Here is a 25,481-nt window from a genome sequence, read left to right as displayed (position 1 = left end):
ATACCACAGTACAACACAAAATACCACCCCAGAGATTATAAATACCACAGTACACTGCATAATACCACCCCAGAGATTATAAATACCACAGTATAGGACAAAATACCACCCCAGAGATTATAAATACCACAGTACAGCACAAAATACCACCCCAGAGATTATAACTACCACAGTACAGCACAAAATACCACCCCAGAGATTATAACTACCACAGTACAGCACAAAATACCACCCCAGAGATTATAAATACCACAGTACAGCACAAAATACCACCCCAGAGATTATAACTACCACAGTACACTGCATAATACCACCCCAGAGATTATAAATACCACAGTACAGCACAAAATACCACCCCAGAGATTATAACTACCACAGTATAGGACCAAATACTGCAGGTGTATGATACAGGAGACCCTCAGAGTCTGTCCATGTAGCTTTCCACGTACCTGCCGGAGATGGTGCATGAAAACCACCTGGAGAAAGCAGAAGATAATTAGATAAAAAGTTTCCGGGATGAGGATGTTAAAAAAGAAAAACATCACAATGAAGATCGGACGCGTCTGACCCCGGGAAGTCCGTCATATGATTGAGGGCTTAAAGGGGTTATTTGAGACCACGAATGACATTGGGTCAGGATGGAGTCGGGTTGGGGTGTCAGGATGGAGTCGGGTCGGGGTGTCAGGATGGAGTCGGGTCGGGGTGTCAGGATGGAGTAGGGTCGGGGTGTCAGGATGGAGTAGGGTCAGGATGGAGTCTGGTTGAGCTGGTATTTGTGGTGATGCTGTTGCAGTTGTGTGTCCTGTTTTGCATGATCCCCAGGGACCTACATACAACTATTCTTTGGATCACATGATGAGACTCTACTTTTTAGCTTAAATCTGGGCAACTTAAAAAATCCCTGGATCGCAGTGATCCGCGTGTCCTTATGCAATGTTTGGCAATGTGGATTCGGATGACATGGACCTGCAACAATCATATGAAATGGATTCTACGGCGTCTGATACTGTTTATGGAAAGGTTTGGAGATATTTCCTTTTAAAGTTTCTGTAGTAACAAATCTCCGGTCCAGAGCCGATCCCTCACCTCCGCCATATTGTTTTAGATGCATCATGGGAGCTAAATAGGAAGGAAAAGTAAAGAGTTAGCGCTGACCCCCATGGCCTAGTGTCACATACAGCCCTAAGCCCTAAGGGTGAAGACACACATGGCGTTTTTGGGCCGTTTTTGGGCCGTTTTTACTAAGTGCGTTTTCAGATCGTTAAAAACGCATGCGTTAAAAAACGCATCCGTTTTTAAAAACGCATGCGTTTTTTGAAACCGCATGCGTTTTTGTCCGTTTTTCCGAAATTGCGCAATGAAAAACGGACAAAAACGCATGCGTTTTCAAAAAACGCATGCGTTTTTAAAAAACGGATGCGTTTTTTAACGCATGCGTTTTTAACGATCTGAAAACGCACTTAGTAAAAACGGCCCAAAAACGGCCCAAAAACGCCATGTGTGTCTTCACCCTAAGTGTCCAGGTTTTACAGAAAAAAAGATATGTTATATTGTACCTTCCATTAGCATCTGCTGTGTGACTAGGCAGTTGCCTATTGGGAGGGGCTGGAAAGGAGCAGTTCCCCCCCACCCTTGGGAAACATGTGACCTTTTCAAATATATGAAAACACCCATCACTGGGCTTAACGATGCCCCCCGCTCCTCTACAGCCAATCCTGCGTGAGGGGAGTTATTCATATATTTGAAAAGGTCACATGGAGGAGCAGTTTCCCAAGGGTGGGGGGGAACTGCTCCTTTCCAGACACTCCCAGGGGACGAGTGCCTAGTCACACAGCAGATGCTAATGAAAGGTACAATATAACAGATCTTTTTTCTGTAAAACCAATTTTTAATACAAAAACACTTTGGCAGTGTATGTGCTATGCTCTGTGGGGACTGGGGAAGGGCTAAAAATGGGTCTCCTGGTGACAGGTTCCCTTTAAGACCTCCTAATCTATATGACGGCCATGCGCCAGGTCGGACATGGTATAGTTTTAAAATTTTCAGGCCCCACCCCTCCCCGTAGGCTCCACCCCTCCCCATAGGCTCCACCCCTCTCCACTATTTACTGCTGTTATATTCCTGACTGTCTCTCCATTTGATATGTGATGGGATATTTGTAGATTCTTTGTATTATTATGATGTATTAAAGCACTGAATTATATATGTATCACCTGGTTATGTAAATCTTATGTTACATCAGATTCATACAGAGGGCGGAGCTGATATGTAAATAACCTGGGCACTTACCTGCCGGGGCCCCGAGAGCTGTGGAGAGAGAAGCTGATAAGTTATTGTTGCTCTTGTGTCCATTCTGTGATCAATAACAATAATATAAAATGTAACGTGTCACTCCACAGAAGCTTCCGGAGGTTTACAGAAGGAAATGGAGAAATCAAGTGAATTATGTCAAAGGGCAAAAGAAAGTTGAAAAATTTGAGACGAGATTTTCGGCTTCAGCCGCAGGTTATGGGACATGTGGGCCGCAGAGGGAGGAGCTTAGGTTCTGGTGGTCCGCTGGTGGTCCGGGAGGTTTCTTATACATTGTGGCAGGATTCATCCTTAATGAATGAAGCGCAATCCTCTCCAGCGAGGAAGAGGTCAGGATAAAAATATCCCCCAATGACTTCATGCACACGACCACGGAGACAAGCCTCAAAACGGTGTCACCGGCGTGTGAGAAGAACTGCCGAGCCACAGACACGGGAAGGGATAGGACCTGCTCCTCCTGGGCAGTCGGATCATACACCGAGCCGCTGCTGTGGGACCATCCACTGGTCGTTCAAACTACCGATGGCGCACAGCATGGCACACAGTCATGGCACACAGTCATGGCACACAGCATGGCACACAGCATGGCACACAGCATGGCACACAGTCTGGCACACAGTACAGCATACAGTCAAGGGACACAGCATGGCACGCAGTCATGGCACACAGCATAGCATACAGTCATGGCACACAGTACAGCATACAGTCATGGCACACAGCATGGCACACAGTCATGGCACACAGTACAGCATACAGTCATGGTGCACAGTCATGGCATACAGTCACGGCACACAGTCATGGCCCACAGCATGGCACACAGTCATGGCACACAGTACAGCATACAGTCAAGGGACACAGCATGGCACACAGCATGGCACGCAGTCATGGCACACAGTACAGCATACAGTCATGGCACACAGTACAGCATACAATCATGGCACACAGTCATGGCGCACAGTCATGGCACACAGCATAGCATACAGTCATGGCACACAGTACAGCATACAGTCAAGGGACACAGCATGGCACACAGCATAGCATGCAGTCATGGCACACAGCATAGCATACAGTCATGGCACACAGCATAGCATACAGTCATGGCACACAGTACAGCATACAATCATGGCACACAGTCATGGCGCACAGTCATGGCACACAGTCATGGCACACAGCATGGTACACAGTCATGGCACACAGCATAGCACACAGTCATGGCACACATCATAGCACACAGGGGGGAGCTGCTGGGGGGCAGGGTAAGAGGGGGAGTTGCTGGGGAGCAGGATAAATGGGGGAGCCGCTGGGGGGCAGGATAACAGGGGGAGCCGCTGGGGGGGCAGGATAACAGGGGGAGCAGCTGGGGGGCAGGATAAGAGGGGGAGTTGCTGGGGGGCAGGATAAATGGGGGAGCCGATGGGGGGCAGGATAACAGGGGGAGCTGCTGGGGGGCAGGATAAGAGGGGGAGTTGCTGGGGGGCAGAATAAGAGGGGGAGTTGCTGGGGGGCTGGATAAGAGGGGGAGTTGCTGGGGGGCAGAATAAGAGGGGGAGTTGCTGGGGGGCAGGATAAGAGGGGGAGTTGCTGGGGGGCAGAATAAGAGGGGGAGTTGCTGGGGGGCTGGATAAGAGGGGGAGTTGCTGGGGGGCAGAATAAGAGGGGGAGTTGCTGGGGGGCAGGATAAGAGGGGGAGTTGCTGGGGGGCAGGATAAGAGGGGGAGCTGCTGGAGGGCAGGATAAGAGGGGGAGTTTCAGCTTTCTGATGGACAGGGCCAGGACAGGTAGGTAATTCCTTTTATAGGGTGTCTGTGGGAGATCCTAATTATTGGGGCATCACATAGTAATACTTACGTCCTGAAGAAGGCATGTAACCTGTGAGAAGAAAAGCGAATGATAAGTGGGAGAAGCTCCATGTATCACATCAATGTCCATCCTATGGAAGCTGCTGGAGGTCGTGGGGGGAATGGAAACCTACCAGTTACATTCACCTCTACAATGCAGCCCCCGGGATCTGTGCGATACTTTGTGTATACTTCTGTTACACATATCAGCTGGCTTGTCTGTTTCAAAATTAATTTTATCTCTATGTAAATGTGGCCGAAGTGCTCTGGGGGAGTTACCAGAGCTCTGGCATCATGACCCCGGCAACACCTCTACCGCTCCTTCTGCTTCCCCCGACTGCTAGTGGGTCATTGGCCAATCTTACTAGTGGCCAACCCCTTTAAGTCACTGAAGGATGCTGGCGTCAATGTATATAGAAAGTGCAATAAGTATTGAACATGTCACACAAAATATATTTCTAAAAGTTCTACCGACACGAAATTCTCACCAGTTGTCAGTAACGACCCATCCGAACCACATCGGGAGAGAAATCAAATCCGATATGTCAATAAGTTATGCAGAATAACGATCAATTATGGGATGGGACGCAGGAAGAAAGAGCCATGGAAAATCATGGCACCAGCTGAAATCTATCAGTGATTGGAAAGCAATTCTGTCACTTTGTGAAAAATAAGTTCCCCTGGTGCCTATAAAAGGCTCTTATGACAACAGGGATGTAGGAACAATAGGGATGTAGGAACAATAGGGATGTAGGAACAATAGGGATGTAGGAACAATAGGGATGTAGGAACACCAGGGATGTAGGTGTCTGGGCCGCAGTCACTCATCTCCCGGGAGCACGGCATAAGACCAATGTATGAGATGAATATCATATGTGGGAAACGCTTTCATGTGGCAAAGAGAACATTCAAAAGCACAACACAAGAAGTCACACTACTTACATTTAGCCATTTTTGGTCTGGCCATACAAGCCATAGGAACCGGTCCGCAACCTCCAAATGAACGACCCACCATGAAACCTGGGAATATAAAGGAAACAGGCATCAGAAAATTTCCTCAGCTCCTTATGCCCAGAACATCACTGTTCTTATTTCACATCGTCTTCCCATCGCTTTTAAGTATTTTCCAAACACTTCCTTTTTGCTGTTCTGTATTTTTCATCTTCTTCCCATCACTGTTCTGTAATTCGCATTGCCTTCCTGACGCTGCTCTGTATTCTGGATCGTCATCCCATCGTTTTTAAGTACTTCCCATCGCTGTTCTGTAGTTCCCATCATCTTCCCATTCCTGTTATGTAATTCCCATCGTCTTCCCATCGTTGTTCTGTAGTTCCCATCGTCTTCCCATCGCTGTTCTGTAGTTCCCATCGTCTTCCCATCGCTGTTCTGTAGTTCCCATCGTCTTCCCATCGCTGTTCTATAGATCCCATCGTCTTCCCATCACTGTTCTGTAGTTCCCATCGTCTTCCCATCGCTGTTCTGTATTTCCCATCGTCTTCCCATCGTTGTTCTGTAGGTCCCATCGTCTTCCCATCGCTGTTCTGTATTTCCCATCGTCTTCCCATCGTTGTTCTGTAGGTCCCATCGTCTTCCCATCGCTGTTCTATAGTTCCCATCGTCTTCCCATCGCTGTTCTGTATTTCCCATCGTCTTCCTATCACTGTTCTGTATTTCCCATCGTCTTCCTATCACTGTTCTGTAGGTCCCATCGTCTTCCCATCGCTGTTCTGTAGGTCCCATCGTCTTCCCATCACTGTTCTGTATTTCCCATCGTCTTCCTATCACTGTTCTGTATTTCCCATCGTCTTCCTATCACTGTTCTGTATTTCCCATCGTCTTCCCATCACTGTTCTGTATTTCCCATCGTCTTCCTATCACTGTTCTGTATTTCCCATCGTCTTCCTATCACTGTTCTGTATTTCCCATCGTCTTCCTATCACTGTTCTGTATTTCCCATCGTCTTCCCATCGCTGTTCTGTAGGTCCCATCGTCTTCCCATCACTGTTCTGTATTTCCCATCATCTTCCCATCGCTGTTCTGTATTTCCCATCGTCTTCCTATCACTGTTCTGTATTTCCCATCGTCTTCCCATCGCTGTTCTGTAGGTCCCATCGTCTTCCTATCACTGTTCTGTATTTCCCATCGTCTTCCCATCGCTGTTCTGTATTTCCCATCGTCTTCCTATCACTGTTCTGTATTTCCCATCGTCTTCCTATCACTGTTCTGTATTTCCCATCGTCTTCCCATCGCTGTTCTGTAGCTCCCATCGTCTTCCCATTGCTGTTCTGTAGTTCCCATCATCTTCCCATTACTGTTCTGTAGCTCCCATCGTCTTCCCATCACTGTTCTGTAGTTCCCATCATCTTCCCATTACTGTTCTGTAGTTCCCATCGTCTTCCCATCACTGTTCTGTAGTTCCCATTGTCTTCCCATCGCTGTTCTGCAGTTGCCATCGTTTTCCCATTGCTGTTCTGTAGTTCCCGTCGTTTTCCCATTGCTGTTCTGTAGCTCCCATCGTCTTCCCATTGCTGTTCTGTAGTTCCCATCATCTTCCCATTACTGTTCTGTAGCTCCCATCGTCTTCCCATCACTGTTCTGTAGTTCCCATCATCTTCCCATTACTGTTCTGTAGTTCCCATCGTCTTCCCATCGCTGTTCTGTAGTTCCCATTGTCTTCCCATCGCTGTTCTGTAGTTCCCATCGTCTTCCCATTGCTGTTCTGTAGTTCCCATCGTCTTCCCATCGCTGTTCTGTAGTTCCCATCGTCTTCCCATTGCTGTTTTGTAGGTCCCATCGTCTTCCCATTGCTGTTTTGTAGTTCCCATAGTCTTCCCATCACTGTTCTGTAGTTCCCATCGTCTTCCCATCGCTGTTCTGTAGTTCCCATCCTCTTCCCATCGCTGTTCTGTAGCTCCCATTGTCTTCCCATTGCTGTTCTGTAGTTCCCATCGTCTTCCCATTACTGTTCTGTAGCTCCCATCGTCTTCCCATCGCTGTTCTGTAGTTCCCATCGTCTTCCCATTGCTGTTTTGTAGTTCCCATCGTCTTCCCATTGCTGTTTTGTAGTTCCCATCGTCTTCCCATGGGATGGGACGATGGGAACTACAGAACAGCGAAGAGAAGATCCATGGTTTATGGTGCTGGGGGGATGAGATCCCAGATTTGAAAAGGATCAGAAATGTCGGGATCTTGGATTTGCTGCTGTCACCCATGGACATTGTCCTGTTTGTCAATCTGTGACTTGATCATAACCAGCAATATGAAAATTGTGAAAGAATTATTATTTAGCATATTGCCATAAAAACACCATCCTGTGGCTTTGTCTCCTATATGATGTAAATGTATATTACAGTATGTGGAGGGGTGAAAGGAGCAGAGTCTATAGGGTCAGTCCCATTATATGATGTGTTACTACATGAGTGTTTGTAGCGTCAGTTCTATGATGAGAGCAGTTCTGTTACTACAGGAGCACTAATGATGTAAGACACATTGGGGCTCATTTACTAAGGGCTCCGCGGCCGCACTTTTGTCGGGTTTCCCGAATTTTTCCAGTTTGCGCTGAATTCTGAATTCACGCGACAGAAATCGGGGGGCGTGGCCATCGGAAAACCCGACGGATTCGGAAAAACCGCGGAATTTAATAAATGCAAATGTGTCACAAGACCAAGCACTCACATGCACCGGGAAGAAGAAGGTGAACTCCGGTGGACCTCGGCGCAGCAGCGACACCTGCTGGATATCGGGCGCAGGACCTTAGTGAATCCCGGCAGAACCTGAATCCACGCCGGAAAACGCACCGCGGGATCGCAACAAGACCGGGTAAGTACATGAGCCCCATTGTATAGTTACTCATATGGGCTCTTGTATATAGGTTTCTAGTAATTGGGTAATGATACAGCTCATTCTACTATTTGGCCCAATGGTAAGAACACATAACTACCCACTCCCCCGGAGTAAAGAGTGAATTACTTGGGGCAGGGATGTGTCTTTGCACTGGAGGACCTTCCACTACGGTCTTGGTGTCCTTATTAACAGCGACAAAGGCCGTGAGCGAGGAGATGACTCCGGACTGTAGACTGGTCTCCAGGATTCGCTTCTTCACCTCCTCAGACTCGGAGTCCTTTCCACTTTCCAGGTCGGAGATCAGAGTCTTGGCGGCCAGTCTGTGGATGGTGGGTCTGAGGGAGGAAGGGGCCGAGCTTTAGTTTTTAGTCAACATGGCCACCAGGTGCAGCGGCTCCATCAGAAACCATCTTCAGTATTAGAAGAAGCAATAGAAGCTAAATGTTACATAGTATAAGTTGTTAAACTGTCCCATTGTAGGTGTAAATCATATGTAAATGTTTAACTATTGGTTTTGACCAAGCGATCCTCAGATTGTATTGTATTTGTCAGCTTATGTGTATGCATAGGTTCATAATTCCCGCTGGAGGATCTAGTCAGTCCTTTGATCCTTGATCGGGTTCTATAGTAAGGATCAGAGCCCCCCAAATGTGGTGCAAGGGTCCATGTTCAGGTCCATGTCAACCCCTATGACTGGAGGTTCCTCTGATCGCTGGTAATTCGGCGGGTGTCACCTGTAAGCTACAGCCGTCACCCGGTGTGTATGACACGGGCTCTGCTTGTGAGCGTCTGCCATAACCTCAACGTCATAGATCGGCTCTTTGTGGGAACACAGGTCCCACTACGATACAGAAAAACTGTATGTAAATTGATAAATGGTCCCATTTTGGGTTAAAAATATGAATATAAAAGTATTGGATCAATATCCCATCTGCAGAAATCATATTATCACTTTTAATACTTTCAGAAAGGGGCCGTCAATGGTATCAGTAGAAGCTACAGCTCACCCCCAAAAAAGCAAGCCCTCACACAGTTCACTAGAAAGTAGGAGTTATGGTAATAAAAAAACCCCACATCTCTGATAAGTGTGAAATATTGTGAGGAGTCTCCCTCCGGGTGCATGTGACTGGTTTCAGTGCATCCTTCAGGTAGACAATGGGGCAGATTTACTTACCCGGTCCAGTCGCGATCCAGCGGCGCGTTCTCTGCTCTGCATTCGGGTCCGGCCGGGATTTATGAATGTAGTTCTTCCGCCGTCCACCAGGTGGCGCTGCTGCGCTGAAAGTCATCTCATCGCGCCGGAATTCACCACCTCGGACCAGGTGAAGGTAAGCGCTCCCCAAGCGACACTTTTTCGGTTTTTAAATGCGGCGGTTTTTCCGAATACGTCGGGTTTTCGTTCGGCCACGCCCCCCGATTTCCGTCGCGCGCATGCCGGCGCCGATGCGCCACAATCCGATCGCGTGCGCCACAATCCCGGGGCAATTCAGGTACAATCGGCGCAAATCAGAAATATTCGCGTAACACGTCGGGAAAACGCGAATCGGCCCTTTAGTAAATGACCCCCACAGTGTGAGAAATCGGTCATACAGACCACAAAACACACTGCCCCCTGCAACAGAATATGTTTTTCATTTAGCTGTTAATAGATTTTTTCATGAAAAACTTTAGAAACTATGCAAATGGGCCACAGGGGCTCCAGTGTATGTTGCTGGCAAGGGAGGAGTCGGGCATAAACGCATATAATTAGCAGGTGATGGAACCTCTATGACGAACACAGGAGCCCCTGAGGTCCTATAACAACCAGAAGGGGCCTCTATAACGTACATAGGAGCCCCTGAGGTCCTATAACAGCCAGAAGTGGCCTCTATGACGTACACGGAAGCCCCTGAGGTCCTATAACAACCAGAAGGGGCCTCTATGACGTACACGGAAGCCCCTGAGGTCCTATAACAGCCAGAAGGGGCCTCTATAACGTACAAAGGAGCCCCTGAGGTCCTATAACAGCCAGAAGGGGCCTCTATAACGTACACAGGAGCCCCTGAGGTCCTATAACAGCCAGAAGGGGCCTCTATAACGTACACAGGAGCCCCTGAGGTCCTATAACAGCCAGAAGGGGCCTCTATAACATACACAGGAGCCCCTGAGGTCGTATAACAGCTAAATGAAGAAGGGATCCTGTGTCGGGGGGCTCACACCAGTTAAATCTACTAAACCCATGTGGTTGATTTCCGGCAATGTTCTGCCCTTCCAAAGCCGTTGAAGCTCCACAAATGTCCCTCCTGTAGTGTTTTCCCACAATGCACCGGTGTCTTTCATTCTTTATGTCACCCCGTTACTCTGTGTCCATTGTCCTGGAATTACCTTTCCACTTTCTCAACTTTGAGAGGGAAACGAATGGAGTTCTTCAAAAGTTCATCCTTAAAGTTGTACTGAAGGCAAACCTCCCCCTCCGCTTCAGTCTCCACCTGGAAAAGTAAGCGGGAAGTGATGGAGAGACCACAAATTATTCCAAAAACTACTAATGGGGGCACTTAGTCTGTTGGATCTGAAGTCTATGGGGTTTTTACGACTTACGATTTACGACGATTTACGACTTTACCAGTCGTGATCCCGCGGTGCGTTGTCCGACGAGGATTCAGGTCTCCCGCGACTCACTAAGATCGTGTGTCTGAGTTCCTGCCTCCGTCACTTCTGTGCCAAGGTCCGCTGGTGTTCACCTTCTTCTTCACGGTGCATGTGACTGCTTGATCTTGAGACACAATCACGTTTTTAAATTCCGCCGTCTGTCCGAATCCGTCGGGTTGTCTGATGGCCCACCCCCTGATTTCTGTCACGTGCAAGCCGGCGCCGATGCGACACAATCCAATCGCGTGCACCAAAAACAGAAATCGTTGGGAAACCCGACGTAAATGCGTCCAATGAACCCTTAGTAAATGAGCCCCGATGACTCCATATGACCTACCTTTCCTTTCAGCTGAGCGTAGACAATGGACCTCTGACCCTGGAAGATGGCGGTGGGGACTTTAGACAGGACAATGGCTTCCATGCCGGGAGGAAGAGACCAAGTCAACGACACGTTCTTCACGGTGGGCTGTAAGGAACATTTCAGAGCCCGAAGAACCTGAAAAAGATAATAAAAGTGTAATTTCATTCTTTACAAGAATTTCTGACGTCATTATCAGACCAGAGGGAGTCAGGACCCGTATCGATCATCTGTGATCTGTGATAGGAAGTAGGTAAAGATCCCCAGCGGAAGCTTGTAATGAGGAGATCTATGGCACCGTTACTAAACATTACAGTATATAACAACATAAATCAATAATATATATATATATATATATACCATTAGTATTCCATTAATTGGCTATAAACTACCAATAAAATCAATATAATATATAATGCTAATAATACTGATTAGAGAATTTCCAATGATTTGGGGTATGCAGCTCCTGTGCAGATCTATGTGCCTCCATAGTAACACCCTGTGAGTGGGCGGATCATGAGGTCGTGTCTTGCTCCGCCCTCTGCTTGATGAGCTACAGAGGACACAAGGTAACATATAGGAGCACCCATGGGTGTCCATGGGAGCCGTGTGCACACAATGACAATGCTTTATAGTGTTGTCTAGCAGGACTATTGTCTTATGTCTTAGGCCTAGTTCACACCTCCGTTATTGTGACTAGAGATGAGCAGACCCGATTTTCGGATACGGCGTCCTCCATCATCAGCTCCGCCCAACCAGGACATGTTAGCCAATCAGGCAGCTTTGCACCCCCAGCACCTAGGCATGGCTGTGATTGGCTAGGAGTCCACCGGGCCATGGTTAGTTCCTAAAGTTTAGGTTCTACTCATCCAGGAGGGGTGTAACACACAGAACAGGTGCAGCTATTTCCACCAAATACACGGAGATAATGGAAAGACCTGCGCCTGTTCTGTGTGACCCAACACTTCTGGTTGTGGCTCATAATAACTGATGCAAATTTCCGAAGACCTGGGCTGCGGTCACACGTTACGTTTTGTTTGCGTTTTTAATCAGCTGAAGAGGAGATTTGCCAAATTACATTGTTGTCTTCATTGCGTTTACAAAACAGAAGCGCTAACGCAATGTTAATGCATATGTCAGCAAAGTCTTACCAAACAAATGTGCTAACAAAGCCTTAATGCAAGCGTTTTGTTAGTTAGGCACATCTCCTCTTCAGCTGTTTGAAGTGGCACATGTTAAACCCAAGCAAAACGCAATGGGGGTCATTTATAAGGGCCCGATTCGCGTTTTCCCAACGTGTTACCCGAATATTTCCGATTTGCGCCGATTTTCCCTGAATTGCCCCGGGATTTTGGCGCACGTGATCGGATTGTGAAGCATCGGCGCTGGCATGCACGCAACGGAAATCGGGGGGCGTGGCCGAACGATAACCCAACAGATTCGGAAAAAACGCCGCATTTAAAAAAAAAAAAACGCCGCGGAGCTTGCACTTACCTTCACTCAGCCGGCTCGGTGTATTCCAGTGCGTTCGAGGGAACTTCAGCGCAGCAGCGCCACCTGGTGGACGTTGGAGGAACTACCTTAATAAATCCCGGCCGGACCCGAATCCAGCGCAGAGAACGCGCCGCTGGATCACGAATGGACCGGGTAAGTAAATCTGCCCCAATGTGTGACCGCAGCCCTAAGGGTGTGGTCACACGGTGCGTTCTTGGACAGTCCTTGGCGCATGTTTGGCTGGTTTGATCAAATGTGAAAATGTTCATACAGCTTCACCTCTTAGGCCGGCGGCACACGTGCCGTTTTGAACCCGTTTTGGGGCCGTTTTTAAGCAGTCCGTTAAAAAACGCATCCGCTTTTTGACAGTTTTTGTCCGTTTTCCAATTATCCTCATTAAGATAATTGGAAAAAAAAATGTCAAAAACACATGCGTTTTTTAACGGACTGCTTAAACACAGCCCAAAAACGGGTTCAAAACGCATAGTAACTTGTAATAACGCACCAAGAAGTGTCCAAGAAGGCCCGTGTGACAGCGCCCTAACAGCGCTGCGAGGTCTTACCTTACTTGGGGGTGACATCTACCATAACATAGTAAGGTAAGATCCTTATAGATACTGACACATGGGACTCAATGTGACAACTATTCCATACAGTGAAGCAGGACAGAGCCCGGCCATGAAGTCCAGCGCTCACCTTGGTCTGCATTCTGTCTTTCCCGGTGATGAACTCGCATATTCCGCTCCCGGCTCGGGCCATGCCTTTAATGAGGGACGTGGAGGCGCCTTCACCGATCCCAAATGTGAAGCATCTGCACAGACGTCAAGAATATAATATTACTATTAGATCATTTATCTGTAGCGGGAAGCTTTGTCCTCCGCTGCGGGTCAGATTATGGGTATCAGTTGGGGTAATTTATGCATTTTTTGCCTATGTTTTGGGTTGTTTTGGTGCAGTTGTGGTACAAATGCTGTTTTGCGGCTTTCCATTGCACCAAATGAACACAGGACGGTGCAAAGTCTATTTGTATGGACTAGTTTTCACAATACGACTGAATTAATGATTTTTCGATTTGGCACAAGTTTTGGTAAAATTTACGCCAGTCCTCTATTTTGCGATTTTTGATGGTTTGTTTTAAGATTTTTCATGCAACAGTCGCAATCAACCCGTGGGGCGTAATCAGATTTATTAAGGGCCAAAGCCACTTTCATGACTCTGACTGCAGCAGAACTCCTAAGAATGACCTAGAACTGACCTAGAACTGCCGTAGTCTAATGATAAATGACCCCCAATGACTTTATCCTTCTAGATATGGATGGATAAAAAAAATAAATAAAAAAATCGGGGCACAATCTCAAAGAAATTGCACTTGTACTTTTTAGGGTACGAGATTCCCGGGCTGCTGAACGGTCAGGGGGGTCAGTAATGATTGTACTAGGAAAATAACACACATTATAGAGAATAATATCATTAATAGGGACACAATAGGACGGGGGATATTCTATTACCGGTGATTCTGAGCATTTTTCTGGACTTCATCAATCACTTGTTTTGTGTTTCCGACTTCTCCATCCGTGAAGAGAAAAAGCTTAAGAGAGCAACATTGTAACGTTATAAATACAATATATCATACAATAATATGCACTTTTTAGGAAGAACAAATCTTGCTAAAACGCTCCAGCGTCTTATAGTCAGAAGGTCTGGAGGACCCGGCGGTGCCACTCCCTCCTGACCGATGTCCTGGAGATCGGTGAAGTTCTGACAAAGCATTTCACCGGATCTACAGGAAGCAGAGCCTCCGCACCGCTCCCTCCATCTCCTTCCTCGTTACAACAGTATTTCTTGGCCTACAGGACCTTGAGAGATGTGAGAAGCCTGTGACCCATCATATGTTTTATTCTATCCTCTGTATCTAGCCATGGTTATGATTGGCCAAGGGGACACTTACTGGCCAATCATAACTATGGCTAGATGCCAGGGGCGTCAATTTGCTGGATTGGCCGCTTGATTGCAATATATATCCGGGTTGAGCAGCTGAACCCAAACGCCAAACCCGACCATAATAATAATAATAATAATCTTTATTTATATAGCGCCATCAAATTCCGTAGCGCTTTACAAATCAAGTCAAGTTTACCATCTAGTCCTCTTATCTCGACTTGTTTCCTGATTCTGCCACCTGCCCTGACTACAGACTGTTTCTGACTGTTCATTTGACTGATCCCTCTTTGTTGCCCATTGGGTCTCTGTGCCCACTTTGCCAGCTGCTATGTCCACCGAGACCACCACATGGTACAGGCCTTGAAATCTTTCCATAGTGAAGTCCAGATCACTGTATAAGGGTGAAAACCACAAAGGTCCAGGGATAACGCTCTTAGTTTGTCTCAAAGCCAAATCGGGAGGCCCACAACCCGCTGGTCTTACACTAAAGTCTTATGCAACCAGACCCATTATGGCTCTGTATTGTGTGAAGCTGTGAACGGACTCACATGAGGACCACAATGGTCATACATTTTATAGGGAACTTCTACAACCTCAAGCTATTGCTTCTAGAGGAGGATTCCACTGATTTTTCTAGCACTTGAAGATACAAACCAAAGGTGATCTGGAGATTATTTGTGGGACTTACTTGTCTTGGGTGGTCTGGTCTCCCGGCAGTATCATAGATTTTCTTTAAGGGTGCCAGGATTTCGGTTCCACCAAAGTTTGCTTTCATCTCATTGACCTTCTTGACAGCCTCTTCCATGGATTGTTGTGTATACTCCTTACTCTCCCTGGAGGATAATGAAATACAATGTAATATTACATGGCATATTGTCCAGTGATTCAAGGAGTTAGGCTTACCGGGAGGAGCTCGCATGACAGTAGGCCAAGAAGGTGAATGTAGTTACATGATTGAGATTGTATAAGATTAAGCTTTATCGTGCTCCAAAAAGTTACAAAATGTTACGTAAATTTGGTTCTAAAGGACTCACGTGAAGAAAGACTCAAAATGGGAACCAAATCCAAAGATGTTAAAATAACACCCAAGAGGCAAACTCTTCAATAGAAGGACCAGGGTCTCCTGAAAATGAGAGAAGTAAATAATCAAATATATATGTATATATATTTCTTTAAACATTCATAAAAGGTTCCTTAGTAGATGCTGTAGGTGTCCTGGAATGACTGACCTTAGCGCTATGTATCCGCTGCGGAGCATTTGGTTCTGCATTCATTGCACACTCCATACTCCCGGACCGGTCCACCACAAAGATAAACTCTCCACAGTTTGACTGTTCCTGTGCCGCCGGAAAACTGGGATAGAAGTTCAACATGGCGACAGATTCATTCATCAGGGATTCTAAAAATATAGGAAAATCATAAATCAATGGGGGTCATTTTTCGGGTCTTTTTGGGGACTTTTTGAAATGTCTACTGAAGTCATTTGTTTATCGTCAATAAGACACATTAATCTTCTATTCCAGATGTGCTAAATTATCTATAATGTGCAGCATTTTTTGGCGCAAAAAACTCCGGTCGATACCAGGTAAACTTTAAAAAAAATTTGAAAAAAGTGACTTGAGACATTTGTGCCACATATTTGTGACATTTGTAACAAATGTCGTAAAAAAAAGATCTGAAAAAGGAATTTGTCCATAGACAATAAAGAACGGGGCTGCACCAGCAGACTCAGAGTCCAGGGAGTTATAGGAGAACTCTGCCCACGGCAACAGACCAGGCGTCCTGACGGGCAGAGACAAAATGACGAAGGTAACAGCCCAGAGTTTGATTAACCATCTCTACCTGTCTGATTACATAGAGATCGCCAGAAGGGGAAGACAAACTGGACACTTCGGTCCAAAACGAAGTGCAGCGGAATTCCATGTAGCCGAAAGATATGAGTGAAGAACAGGTTGGCAAGGCGAGGAGCTGATGGCAGACCTGGCAGTAGAATGAGTTGTAACATCTTAGAGAATCGGTCAGTTACCACCCAGATAACAGTATTCCCAGAAGAAGATGGAAAATCCGTGACAAAGTCCATGCCCACGCAAGTCCACGGGCAGCTGGGTATCTGCAACGGCAACAGGAGACCAGCAGGTTTGTGGTGAGATGGCTTATTACGAGCACAGGAGGTGCAGAAACCCACAAAATCCCGTAAGTCTTTGACCAGATCTGGCCACCAATAGAAACGGGAAATGAGGGCTGCAGAGCGCTGCCCCCCAGGGTGCCCAGCCACACAAGAGCAATTTCCCCAAGTCAAAATCTTCTTCTGAAGGAGAAAGGTCGGACATAAGTCTTGCCAGGAGGGAGCTGCCAGAGGTCCACTGGAGCGGCCACAACCAGCCGTTCTGGAGGGATGATATGCCTAGGAGCTGGTTCTTCCCCAATAACATCAGAGGCAGGAGAGAGGGCATCAGCCTTGACGTTCTTTTCAGCAGAACGAAAATGGATCTGAAAATTGAAACGTGAAAAGAAGAGGGACCAGCGAGCTTGTCGTGGATTGAGACACTGAGCAGTCTGGAGGTACCGGAGATTCTTGTAATCAGAGTATACGCTGACCGGATGATGAGCTCCTTCCAGTAGATAGCGCCACTCTTCCAAGCCTAGTTTAATGGCCAGAGGTTCCCGATCTCCTATGGAGTAATTCCTTTTGGCTGCAGATAAGGTTTTAGAGAATAAGCCACAGGTAAGCGTTCAGCCTTTGGGTCCTTTCTGAGTGAGAACATCTCCGACACCTTCTGGAGAGGCGTCAACCTCAAGCAGGAACAGTTTCTCTAAATCTGGCCGTGTCAGTACAGGAGCAGAAGAAAAGGCAGAGAAGAGAAGTGTGGAATTAATTGCCGGTAATAATTTGTGAAGCCCAGGAATTGCTGTATGGCATGAAGTCCTACTCGGCAAAGCCACTGAAGTACCGCAGACAACTTGGCAGGATCCATCTGTAGGCTTTGATCGGAGATGATGTATTCGAGAAATGGAATGCTGTTCTGATGGAACTGGCACTTCTCCAGTTTCTCCAGGAGCCTAAGAACTTGTTGTACGTGGACTTGATGAGATTCCAGGTCAGAAGAGAACACCAAAATGTCAGCTAAGTAGGGCCAAAGGGCATGACCAGATATTCGAAGTGTCCATCTCGATTGTTAAAGGCAGTCTTCCACTCAAGTATGCGGATAAGATTATATATCCCTCAAAGGTCCAATTTAGGGAAGACCTTGGCACCACAGAGGCAGTCAAAGAGTTCCGTGATCAGTGGTAACGGATATCGGTTCTTAACCGTCACTTTATTGAGTCCCCGGGTCACCTTCTGCAGGTTCTCCTAAATATTGGCCGACATGGCCGCCGTTTCGGGCACGGACAGCAGGTAAACTCGCCCTTGTGGAGGTGATGTGCCAGGCAGCAGCTCTATAGGACAATCGTATGGACGATGCGGTGGTAGAGTCTCCGCTTGCTTCTCAGAGAAGATGTCAGCATAGTCTAGATAAGCAGCAGGAAGAGCCTCCAGAGACGAAGAGGATGACACACCAGAGACCGGATGGACAGCCATGAGAAAATGAGACTGGCATTCAGGACCCCAGCAAAGATCTTCCCCAGTCTGTCAGTCGAGGAGAGTTAAGTGTTGATGTAACCACAGAAGTCCCAATAGAACGGAGGATGTGGAACGGGGAAGTACATAGAAAGACAATCTTTCTTTATGCAAGGCACCAACTTGCAGACATAGTGGTTCGTTCCGATACTGGATGGGGTCAGAGACTATCTGCCCACTGACGGATGAGATAACCAGCGGCTTTTCTAGACGAACCCCAGGGAAACGATGCCGGGAGACCAGGGCAGCATCCATGAAATTCCCTGCAGAGCCGGAGTCCAGGAAGGCCAAGGCTTGAGCCAGACTACTGGTTCCAAAACTGAGCAGAACAGAAACCCGCCTTGTTCTCACCTAGGGCCGCTTCTCTCAAGAACCCTAGGAGAATGCGTCTCTCTGGACGCCGATGACGGATAGGGCAAGTCTGCAGAAAGTGTTCTGGACTGGCGCAGTAGAGGCAGAGATTCTCCAGCCGTTGTCTTGTCCGCTCTTGGGGAGTCAGCCGTGCTCTATCCACCTGCATGAGTTCCTCGGAAGCAGACATGGAGGAAGATAGAAGTGGACGTTCTCTGAGCCTCGAGGCGCTCAGAGAACCAGATGTCTGTATGAGTAGCCAAGGAGATAAGCTCAATCAGGGAAGACAATGCATCTTTGATCGGTCCACCAACGGAAGACTCCCCTAAGTTCAGCAGGGCAGTCTCAGCAGATGACGCCCGGGCTGGTTCCTCGAAGCCACTTTCGACGTCTCTGTGATGAACTGCGTAGGAATAAGTTCGATGTGCAGAGAGCACTGCGTGATGAACCCCCTGCACAACTTGGGATCACCATCGTATTTGGATGGCATGAAAAGACGCAGTCTGACTTCTGCAGAAGTTGATGCGGCCGCAGTAGCGGAGGGTATCGCAGGAACCGGATGCTGCTGCTGCCGCTGGGACAACAATAGCCGCTGTAGCATGGCAGAGACTTGTCCGAGTTGTTGATCTTGCACTGCAACTTGCTGGGTCTGCTGAGCCACGATGGTGGGAAGATCTGCCAGATCGGGTAACGGCACCTCGGCGGGATCCATGGCCGGATCTTACTGTCAGGATTCGGATGTAGTGGATCCTCTGTACCACCGTGGATGATGACGTAGGCCGACACCTGGGACCGAAGTCTAAGTGGTACCTGGTTTTCACCCGAGCCTGCCGCAAAGCAGGTTGGTTGCGGTGTGGTACCACCAGGTTGTTCCACAGGCGCAACTTTGTCTGCGGTGGTGGCCAAGGCGAAGTACAGAATCGTAAGGCAAACTCATGGTCGGGAACAGGCAGAAGGTCAAGACAGGCAGCACAGGATTGGAGTCGGGGACGTAGCGGAAGGTCAGGACAGGCAGCACGATATCAGAGTCAATAACGGAACTGGGGTCACAACGGAGATTCAGAAACACAGGCACTAGGCACAAAGATCCAGGGTGTGCAGGGAGAGGCAGGTTAAAATAGAATTTTGTGAAATGGCCACCGCCAATTAACGGTGCGCTGACCCATTAAGTTTTCCGAAGCCGGGCGCGCGCGCCCTAGGAGACAGGGACGTGCGCGGACCGGAATCAGGAGCAGGACAGGTGAGCAGAGCGGGCGCTGTGCCAGCAAGTACGGTGGGGCACGGGTGCCACGTGATATGGGTCGCGGGAGCACCCGTGCCACGTAGTCATGTGGGAGCTTGTGTGTTGCAGGTTCAGTTGAAATATTTTTTTGGAGGGGGGATTCATGAAATTAATTGATGAACTTTTAATAACCCTTAATTGGGGTAAATTAAGAAAAGATATTCCTATGTAGCATTTTTAATTTACAGTGTTGCTATTACTGTATAATAACACACCAGTATCTTCAATGTCCGGACAATTCTTAAGACATCAACTTTTTTGTAAAGTTTTATAACTTTTGCAGAATTAAAATACTTTACAAAAAAAAAGTATTTTCATGACACTGCAGTTTTAGGACTCCGAGATTGAAGATTTAGCACCTTCAGGGCTGTGTCTGGACTTGTTTTTAGTGTTTGTAGTTTTGTTGGTAACCTTTTTTTTTTGCTAAAACAACACTGAAATAAGCCATCATTCATCAGTATTACTCCAGCCCACAAGCCTTCATGTTGAACTTGGAGTTTGCCAAAAAATTTTACTTTTGGCAGATGTCGGACCAATAAAGTGTCCTGCTGCACTTTTACCGTGCAAGTTAATACTTATTGTTTTGCCCTTTTAAAATATTGTAGAGATACATCTCCATACAGCAGGAGTCTTGGTTTTAAGCCCCTGCCCTCCCCTAAACACATCAAAAAAATCTAATATAAAAAGGGGCAAAAAACTTAAAAAAGGAAAGAAACTTTCATCTCTTCTTCATTAATTTCCTTATTTCATTTGATCAGTTGTATAACACACTTCACTCTTGAACCTGTGGGCCTCCCATACAGAATTCTCCCCAAGATCAATGTAATGTGGAAGCTGGTCTAAGGGATGACAGATCACCCTGCCTGCTTGCCTCAGAGTATCCTAGGCGATATGAGACAACCACAAAGATGGTCCCTCCCTATGCCAAAAGTGCAGATCCAAAACAAGACGACAAACAAATTAACAAAATTGCATACAGAAAGAAAAGTCTAGAACAAGAGCCAAATATCAGAAACCAAAAGAACTAGCAAGTGGCTATAACCAGCAATGCTGTAGAGCCAAGCGGTCAATAGAAAACTTCTAAAATGCCGAGATGACGTTTGAAAAGTTTTGCTAGTTGATGCTGATGCTTTCAGTGTCCATAAAGACACGGTAGGAGCAATGTCCTTGTTATACGAGTTACCTGATGGTTTTGCTTCCTTGGCGGCATCAGAAGATACTACTGCGGCCTCCACCGTCACACTTGGTTTGTTGGGCTCGTTGTAATAGGCGAGGAGCTCCACGTCTCGCTGGAACTTGTGTCCATCCGCCAGCGATACCTGGGAATATTTGAGGAATTAAGCTACGGTACCTTTATTGCAAGGAGTAGCTATAAAAGTTCTGCACTGCCCCCCTCACCTTGGCGGCGGTCTTGTCCGGGTCAGTGTACTCCACCGGGCTGATATCACAGTTGGATACTATCTTGGCGATGCCGTATGCAGACTGGAAGTGAGCGCTCAGACTCAGGGAGTACGGGATGTCTCCTATAGGCACCTGTGGGCGGGTGGCAGTGACACTCACCGGATCACCTTCAGAGGGGGGTAAAGAAAGATAAAAGCAGGAAAAATTTATGTGAATTAATTATTTTAGATTATTGAGCGGCGGCTGAGATGTTTGTCACCTTTCGGGGTGTATCTGGGGTTGAGGACAGCAGAAAGAACAAAACGTACGGCTCCGTCTGCCTCGATTGGAAGCTCCCGCACAAATTTTAAGGTGACTTCGGCCTCCTGACCTGGGGGCAGGTTCCCAACATTACAGCTGAAAATATCAGCAGAGCTTTCATCTTCCTCCAGGAGGAAGGCCTGCTGGCCCTGGCTGATGGCCTCATCGTAGGTCTTGTGAGCCTGAAGGAGGAGATGTAGACGGTTATTGGATAACAGATGAAGATCTGGCTTGCTGTGTATATCAGATATCCATTTACACGTTCAATTGCAATTTACTCAAAACAGCCCCTGCTGGTTCAGTGTCTGCAGAGAGATTTGCCTTATTAGAAGTGATTACACAGCAGATAAGGTTTAGTAATCTATAAAGCACCTGGTATATAGGTAACCACTAAGCTCCACCACCACCTTCCTCCATCACCACACACAGGGGATTATTTTTCATTAGGTGGCTCCCTGGGACAATTCAATGGGGGTCATTTACTAAGGGCCCGAATCGCGGATTTCCGATGGGTTATCCGAAAATTTCCTATTTGCGCCGATTTTCCCTGAATTGCCCCGGGATTTTGGCGCACGCGATCGGATTGTGGCGCATCGCCGCTGGCATGCAAGTGTCGGAAATCGGGGGGCGTGGCCGAACGAAAACCCGCTGCATTTTTTTTAAAAAAGTGTCGCTTGCCACGCGCTTACCTGCACCCAGGATAGGATGGTGAACTTCAGAGCATTCCGATGTACTTCAGCGCAGCAGCGCCACCTGGTGGACGTCGGAGGAACCACTTTAGTGAATCCCGGTAGAACCCGAATCCTCCGCAGAGAACGCGCCTCTGGATTGCGAATGGACCGGGTAAGTAAATCTGCCCCAATGTCTGTTTTTGGATCTCCGCTGCCATCAGATTCATTTAAATGGCTTTGGCCCTTTAATAAATCTTCTTATGGTGGACTCTATGGGGGATATTTATCAGGACCTCTGCGCTGGCGTAGGATAAACGCTGCGCTGCTGGCAGCCCGATACAACAAGAGGCAGAAGCCTCTTGATGTATCGGACTGCGAATTTGCAGCGATGGGGCTATCATACGCTGGCGCCAGCGTATGATAAATATCCCCCTATGTCTGGGAATTTGTTTTTCAAAAAGTCTCAAAATGCACAAATAGCCCCAGCACATACATCAGCAGGGGACTGGAGTGACTATGAGACTTTTTATGGGACATTTTGAAAAAGTCCCAACTTCTGAATCTGGCTTTGCACAATGTTGCACTAGCAGTAGTTCTATGTTTATGCCAGATTAATAAAGAGGTGGAAATAGTCCTGTGAGACTTTTTAGGAGTGAAAAAAAAATTATTTTTTTAGACAAAAAAAATGCCCAGGAAAATCAATGATAAATAACAGCCACAGATTCCTTCCCATTATGGAGACTAGATGGAAAAGATGTTGGAGACGAGTCTGAAAATAACCAATAGCAGAATTGTGACCGGAGCTCACCTGTTTCTTCTCCTGGAGATCGGCTACAATGGTTTTCCCCTCTATGGTGGCCTCGAAGCTGTAGACCGCAGAGTCTTCATCCATGGGGAACACAAAGATGGCCTCCACCGCCTTCTCCTCCTCATTCTTGTACTTGAGGGTTGCGGACACATCAGACACAAAACCTTTCACCTGGACATCCACCGAGATCCCCTTAAGAGGAACTGGATGAGCCAAACGAGATGAAACAAAGTTGAAAGGAGATGTTCTCCAAACACCTAAGCCTCATGTAGATTTGGCCACCTCTACCTTAAATCTTGGCTGAGCATGTACAAATTTATCAAAAGAGGACTAATGTCAATTTTTTTTCATTGTTGCACCATGGTTGTGGCCATAAGGTCCGATGCAGATTCTCCTCTCCAGTTTTGACATCCAGAAGATCTCACTGAGCCAACAGTAAGTGACACTACCCTCCTACCCCTGGGAAATTGGGCCAAAGAGGAGCATTGAACTTCACGGCCACATCTATGGTGCCCCAAAATGTTACTTTCCTTGAATCATACAATCATGAAGATTTCTCTCTACACCAGTTTCTCCAAAAAAGTCATGCATGGGGGACACTTCCCCTACAAGGCCAAATATTTAGTAGATATGTGACCGGGTTATTTTTCAGGTTATGTCGCTCTGAAAACTGCTGTATGTCCGGGAGGCAACAAGCAAAATTAAAAAAATTCACAATTTAACTTAACTTTTACAAATATGCAAATTAGGCTGAAGTGCTTTGGCAGGGCACCTCAGGGCTCAGGCTCCATGTCTCACTGGACCCAGGAATGATGTAGCTAAAGGGGTAAGAAAGTGAGAGGTGAAGGTGTGGCAGGGGGCGTCGATATTGCAGTGGAGCTGGAGCCCTCAGGTGCTTCCAAAATATTTCAGGCTAATTTGCATATTTATAAGGGTAAGTTTTGGCACGGAAAGAGCAGCTGGAATGTAAAATCCAAGGTGTGGACGGCATGTGCGGGCACAGCCCTACATAACATAGCAGTTATTTCGGGTAGCTAAATATTGGTGACAGATTCCCTTGAAGACCTGATACATTGCGGTTGGGTGGGGATTCCCTACAATCCCTACCCTTCTTCTAGGCCTGAGATTCCGTTCTGCATGGTCAGGCTTTGCAGCATTCTTCAGAACAAAGGGTTCTGGGTGGGAGTCCGAATAAATGGCATCTCTCTGCACCACACACCCACATACCCAGAATAACTTGTTTGTAAGTCTCCAGCTCCTAAAACATACAATCCTGCCCAAAAGACTTGTGTCAGTAGCAATGATTTCCTAAACTTTCTTATTTCTAGCTGCAGGTCGAGAGTCATTGGGGGTCATTTACTAAGGACCCGATTCGCGTTTTCCCAACGTGTTACCCGAATATTTCCGATTTGCGCCGATTTCCCCGGGATTTTGGTGCACGTGATCGGATTGTGGCGCATCAGCGCCGGCATGCACGCGGCAGAAATCGGGGGGGGGGGGGGGGGGGCGTTGCGTGGCCGATCGAAAACCAGACGGAGTCAGAAAAACCGCCGCATTTAAAACAATAAAAGTGTCGCTTGGGATGCGCTTACCTTCACTTGGTCCGGCCCGGTGAACTCGAGTGCGTTCAGATGCTTTTCAGCGCAGCAGCGCCACCTGGTGGACGGCGGAGGAACTACCTTGATGAATCCCGGCCGGACCCGAATCCACCGCAGAGAACGCGCTGCTGGCTTGCGAATGGACCGGGTAAGTAAATCTGCCCCACTGTGTCACAATATTGGAAAAAGCTTCTTACCGGGCTCCTTGGACCCAACAATGATGAGACCACAACATGGAGGACGTGGCATCTCGGCTCTTGTTTCTGTTAAGAAGATAAGACCCAACAATCACCAGGACGTCTCTGTATCTGTGGGTTATCAGTTCGGTATCACTGATATATAGTGACACGTGATATGTGCAGCACAAGATAGGAACAAAGCTCGAAAGCTCAATACAAAACTGCTATTCATCTCCGGACCTCCCTGAACCCAATGTTTAGTCTTTTGGCCGATGCCGGACCATTATATCAGTAAGTTTCCTGCTACACAGAGGGAGTCACTTATTGTTTTCTTATTTCCTGTAACGGATATTATAGATAGACATCTCCATATAGAACGAGTCTTGGTTTTAAAGGAAATCAACCACATAAAAAGTTGCTAATCTTGACCTAAAATGAAACTTATAATTAGCAGCACAAGATGTCCGATGCTCCGGGCTACTAATTATGCACGCCCCTGCCATGGGAGAGCCATGGAAGAGCAAGGTGACCTCTCGTGTGACGTCTCTTCCGTCCATCATGGCAGAGGGAGGTGGCTTAGTTAGCAGAATAGAGCACCGGACATCTTGTCTTCACACTCCGGGCTGCTAATTATGCAAGCTCCTCACCATGGGACAGCAAGGTGATCTTTCGTGTGACGTCACTTCCCTTCATCATGGGATAGGGAGGTGCGGGGGAGTGAATAATTAGCAGCCCAGCGCACCAGACATCTCATTCCCGTGCTCTGGGCTGCTAACTATAAGTTTCTTTTTTAGGTGATCCGGGCGTGTCAAGATTAGCGACGGACAGCGCCAGGATCAAGGTGAAGAGGAGCGGAGGTG

The 25,481-nt window shown here is 47.3% G+C and overlaps 1 protein-coding gene across 3 annotated transcripts in view; it reads right to left on the bottom strand.

The window, feature by feature from the left end:
* The window catches only part of LOC140115091 (von Willebrand factor A domain-containing protein 5A-like), a 60,474-nt gene that overhangs the window by 14,933 nt on the left and 20,060 nt on the right, over positions 1-25,481 (bottom strand). For all 3 annotated transcript variants that reach the window (XM_072132761.1, XM_072132762.1, XM_072132763.1), the window contains exons 2-19: positions 24,640-24,705; positions 22,845-23,047; positions 21,325-21,547; positions 21,063-21,232; positions 20,848-20,983; positions 15,642-15,811; positions 15,447-15,535; positions 15,101-15,245; positions 13,980-14,059; positions 13,168-13,282; positions 10,957-11,115; positions 10,356-10,459; positions 8,118-8,326; positions 5,091-5,168; positions 4,159-4,179; positions 2,290-2,307; positions 1,087-1,119; positions 450-476 (exon numbers count right to left, since the gene is read on the bottom strand). In XM_072132761.1, coding sequence (XP_071988862.1) covers positions 450-476; positions 1,087-1,119; positions 2,290-2,307; positions 4,159-4,179; positions 5,091-5,168; positions 8,118-8,326; positions 10,356-10,459; positions 10,957-11,115; positions 13,168-13,282; positions 13,980-14,059; positions 15,101-15,245; positions 15,447-15,535; positions 15,642-15,811; positions 20,848-20,983; positions 21,063-21,232; positions 21,325-21,547; positions 22,845-23,047; positions 24,640-24,705 — 2,046 coding nt within the window. The remainder of the gene's footprint in view (positions 1-449; positions 477-1,086; positions 1,120-2,289; positions 2,308-4,158; positions 4,180-5,090; positions 5,169-8,117; positions 8,327-10,355; positions 10,460-10,956; positions 11,116-13,167; positions 13,283-13,979; positions 14,060-15,100; positions 15,246-15,446; positions 15,536-15,641; positions 15,812-20,847; positions 20,984-21,062; positions 21,233-21,324; positions 21,548-22,844; positions 23,048-24,639; positions 24,706-25,481) is intronic.

Source organism: Engystomops pustulosus, chromosome 1 (genome assembly GCF_040894005.1).
Source record: "Engystomops pustulosus chromosome 1, aEngPut4.maternal, whole genome shotgun sequence".
Taxonomy (NCBI): domain Eukaryota; kingdom Metazoa; phylum Chordata; class Amphibia; order Anura; family Leptodactylidae; genus Engystomops; species Engystomops pustulosus.
Note: the sequence above shows the minus strand (reverse complement) of the source record. Positions and strands in the feature narration are given on the sequence as shown.